This window comes from Bison bison, unplaced genomic scaffold (genome assembly GCF_000754665.1).
Source record: "Bison bison bison isolate TAMUID 2011002044 unplaced genomic scaffold, Bison_UMD1.0 scf7180017855193, whole genome shotgun sequence".
Taxonomy (NCBI): Eukaryota; Metazoa; Chordata; class Mammalia; order Artiodactyla; family Bovidae; genus Bison; species Bison bison.
Genome location: NW_011485766.1, coordinates 6052 through 10042, shown reverse-complemented (window position 1 = coordinate 10042; position 3991 = coordinate 6052). Strand labels below are relative to the sequence as shown.

The following is a 3991-nucleotide window of genomic DNA, read 5'->3' as shown; positions in this document are numbered from 1 at the left end:
GGAAAGTGCCAAATCGAATCTGAAGCACATGGCATTCTTCGGCCTCACTGAGTTTCAGCGGAAGACCCAGTATCTGTTTGAGAAAACCTTCAACATGAACTTTATTTCTCCCTTTACCCAGTATAACACCACTAGGGCCTCTAGCGTAGAAATCAATGAGGAACTCCAAAAACGTATTGAGGGACTGAATTTTCTGGATATGGAATTGTACAGCTATGCAAAAGATCTCTTTTTGCAAAGGTATCAGTTTATGAGGCAGAAGGAGCATCAGGAAGCTAGACGGAAGCGTCAGGAACAACGCAAATTTCTGAAGGGAAGGTTCCTTCAGACCCATTACCAGACCCAGAGTCAGGGCCAGAACCCAAATCCGAGTCAGAATCCGAGTCAGAACCCAAACCTGAATGCTAGTCAGAGTGGGACTCAGAATCTGTTTCAGAATCTGATTCAGAATCTGACTCAGAGCTCGGGTCAGAATCCAAGTCCAAAGGAGAACCAGGAAAGCCAGAAGCAGAATTCAGGCCAAGAGCAGAGCGATGGCAACACCAGCAATGGCACCCATGACTATATAGGCAGCGTAGAGAAATGGCGCTAAGTGGCTCCCAAAGGCTTTCACACACTTCTCCCAAAGCGCCAGTCAAAATAGGGCAAATCCTCAAACATGAGAGCGTCCAAACACACTCTGCTTCCTAAAGTTTGGAAGTTCAAAAAAGTTAAGATGTCGCCTTTACAGTTGCCTTTCAATTCAGTGTTCTACTGTGCGTGGGTAAAACAAATTTCAATATGTAATTAAATTGCCTTTTTTTTTTTTTTTGGTTTGTTGGAGTATTTATAAAATCCAAAAGCCAAACCAGACTCACCAGAAATTGCTGTTTAGATATTTTAAGAAGTTCTTAAATTAGTCATAGGGACAAAGTGGAAACATAAAATGTGGCCATTTAACTTATGCCTAAGAAATGGACTTTACATTATTCATGACACACTGTTGAAACCCAATCTTGGAAGCAAACATTTTTTTCCAGGGTTAAGCATGAATATAACATAAAACAAACTAAACACAAAACTTCATTTTCTTCTGATTATAACCAAGAATCTATTTAAATAAAATAAGAACTGATGGTAGAGTTTACCAAATAGTAGAAAATGGAAAACTTCTCTCCCAAACATGAGTAGTTTTATGTAAAAATATTGGCTTTTGAGTAGAAAGGGACTCATCTTGTTATTTGAGATGTTTAAAATTTTAAACTTTTTCTACCTTCTGCTATTTAAAGGTTTTAAACAGGGTGTATCTCATATTAAACCAAACACTTTTTCCAAATGGAGTACCAATGTAAAGATCTAATTTCCAGACGATTTCTGGGCACTGTAATTTCAACAATTCTGGAATCTTTTTGGCGCTGCTTCTCATTCATTTTAAAGCTTCTCCGAGTTGTGCTCATTCCAAACTAACCCGTTTTAGAATCTCTCTTCATCATCTAAATGGTGTGTTGCTGAATTTATTGTGATATATAATCCTGGATTAAAGTCAGGACTTTCTTTCTATAGAATTGTCTTATCAATGTTTGTGTAGTGAGATCCTTATCAAGAAACTCTTGAACAGGATAGCGTGTCTTAAAATATTGCTGAAGTTAGTATTCTGTTCTTGATCAGATAGAATTGAACCTGAATGTGAATGAATCGTTATTTACTTTTTGTGCATTTTTATTGTAATGTTTCCAGTTGGGCTGTCTCTTTCTAGCCCATTAGTTCTTTTTCATGTTGACAGAGTGTAGACAATTACGAGAGAAAAACAAGGTTGGAATAAGCACTAGGATAGCCAGTGTTATTCAGTAACACCAAAAGCTTTACCTCGATACTTTGGGTGAGCCGTGTACCAGCTTTAGTTTTGAGAAAAGAAAAGGCAAAAGTATTCTGCAGTGAGGTTAAACATCAGAAGCATATGGGTTGAAGAAAGTGATTTGGTATTGGAAGTCTGTGCAAAAATACTTTCAGGGTATCAAGTTTGAATTGCACGGGCCAAAAAGAAGTATATAACCCACTGTGCTAGCAAACATCCTGATTCTGGGCAGCTTCCATATTACGGGTTGTGCTATCCTTTCGTAAGGACTTACACTAAGCCTCTGGCTGTAAAGCAGAAAGGCAACTGCAAGTGGCTTTTATGTTTTCATGAGGGACATGCTTAGAAATGTGACCATAAAGTCACATCTTGTACAATCTGCTCATTTGCATGATCTAGTTTCATCTGTAATAATAAGGCCACAAACTAGACAAGAAGCTGAGTACTTGGGTTAAAAAATGTTTTTGACTCTGCGCTTGTATCAGTAGATCTAAATTTTGTTTTGCCTGACAGTATTGCAGTCCTGGGAATCTGAGAACTGGAAAAGTGAAAGGAAAAAAATTTTCAAAATCCAAAATACCTTAAAGTCAAACTGTTTTAGAGTGAAACTATTTTGCGTACTTTGTGTTTTTAAACTAATGATTCTGTAGATCACTGTGGTATTTCAGTTTCATTTTGTTTTAATGGATGATGTTTGCTCTTAAAGCTGATAGGTACTGTTGGAAAGAAGGATGAAGCCCGAGCCAGTGGAAAAGCTTGTTACAGAAAAAAATATTTTGTGTTATTGCTGTGGTGTGCATGGTTTGCAGAGATTAAGTGCAGTTTCTCTGTCTATACTGATTTATTGTATATAGGGGATGTTATAAATATACATTTTGGTCATCATCATGTAAATCCCATGACTTCAACTGTAAACATCTGTCCAATGATGTAGCTTTACAAACCATTTACTGATTTTGTGTAATTTAACAATAGATATAAAATAAAGTTTAAATTACAGATGCTGGGTTATTTCATGATTTCAAAGTTTGCAGCCACTAGACATCATGACATCACAGAGAGAATTCTCTTTTTCCAAGGAGTTTCTTATTTTCCTCTTGGCCACCAGATATGGAGATGAGATGAGCCACTTGAATGTAGCATGTGCCAATGACCTTAACCTTGGGGACTTCCCTCTGAGGGTTCAGACTGTGTTCTCTTTTGAATAAAACAAAGTTATCCATGAAAGACAAGTTGGCTATGTGTTTTAGTGAGCTCTGGTTGCTATACCAAAATACCGTAAACTGGATGGCCTGTCAACAATGGAAACTTACTTTCTACAGTTCTGGAAGCCAAAAGTCTGAGATCAGGTGGCCAGTATGGTTGGGTTCTGATGAAGGCTCTCTTCCCAGTTTCAGAAGTCTGTCTTCTGGCTGTGTCCTCGTATCAAAGGAAGTAGCTAGCTAATTCTCTGGGTTTTTCTTATAAGGGCACTAGTCCCATTCATGAGGGCTCCCATGGATCACCTCCCAAAGGCCACACCTCCTAATAACATCACGGTGGGATTAGAGTTTCAACACATGAATTTGGTGGGGACATTCCATCCCTTATGATATGCAAATGAAGTATGTGAGTGTTTTAATTTAAAATTATTCAACGAAATACTTGCACATTTAAAAGTATGTGGGAAAGAAAAATAATACTTTTTTATTTTTTATCTATCCCTTCTTTCTGGGATATAGGTTAAAGGCGAGCATTAAAGTATTGGCTTTGAAAGTTATGAAGACAATGTCTTCTAATTATATTCAATGTACGTATTTTTTTTTTTATTTGTGGTTATTACTATGGGTGGGGATGATTTGTTCTTGTCTTTTTCAAAAGAGAATTTAGATGCCAGATCATGGGATTAGAGGGAAGAAAGCTACAGAATTTGAGGAGTTTAACTATACTCAGCCTATCCAACTATTCATACTTACAAAATTCTGCCCATCAAGTGTTCACTGAGCAATAATTGGGTGGTCAAAGTTCCTGATTGCCAGAGGGCCCCATGATCTCCTCTTGGGAGGAACTGTGAACAGGAATATAGAGCTCAAGTATTGCTCAGTAGTGTCTGACTCTTCAACCCCAGGGACTGTAGCCCTCCAGACTCAAGAACTTGAAATATTTAGGAAATAAAAA

General features: G+C 37.7%; 1 protein-coding gene across 1 annotated transcript in view; it reads left to right on the top strand.

The window, feature by feature from the left end:
• LOC105001827 (heparan-sulfate 6-O-sulfotransferase 2-like) overlaps window positions 1-2827 on the top strand; it is a gene marked incomplete at its 5' end in the record, with an annotated part of 3233 nt that extends 406 nt beyond the window's left edge. Inside the window, one exon of the mRNA XM_010858274.1 lies at window positions 1-2827. Coding sequence (XP_010856576.1) covers window positions 1-592 — 592 coding nt within the window.
• Window positions 2828-3991: the final 1164 nt, after the last annotated feature.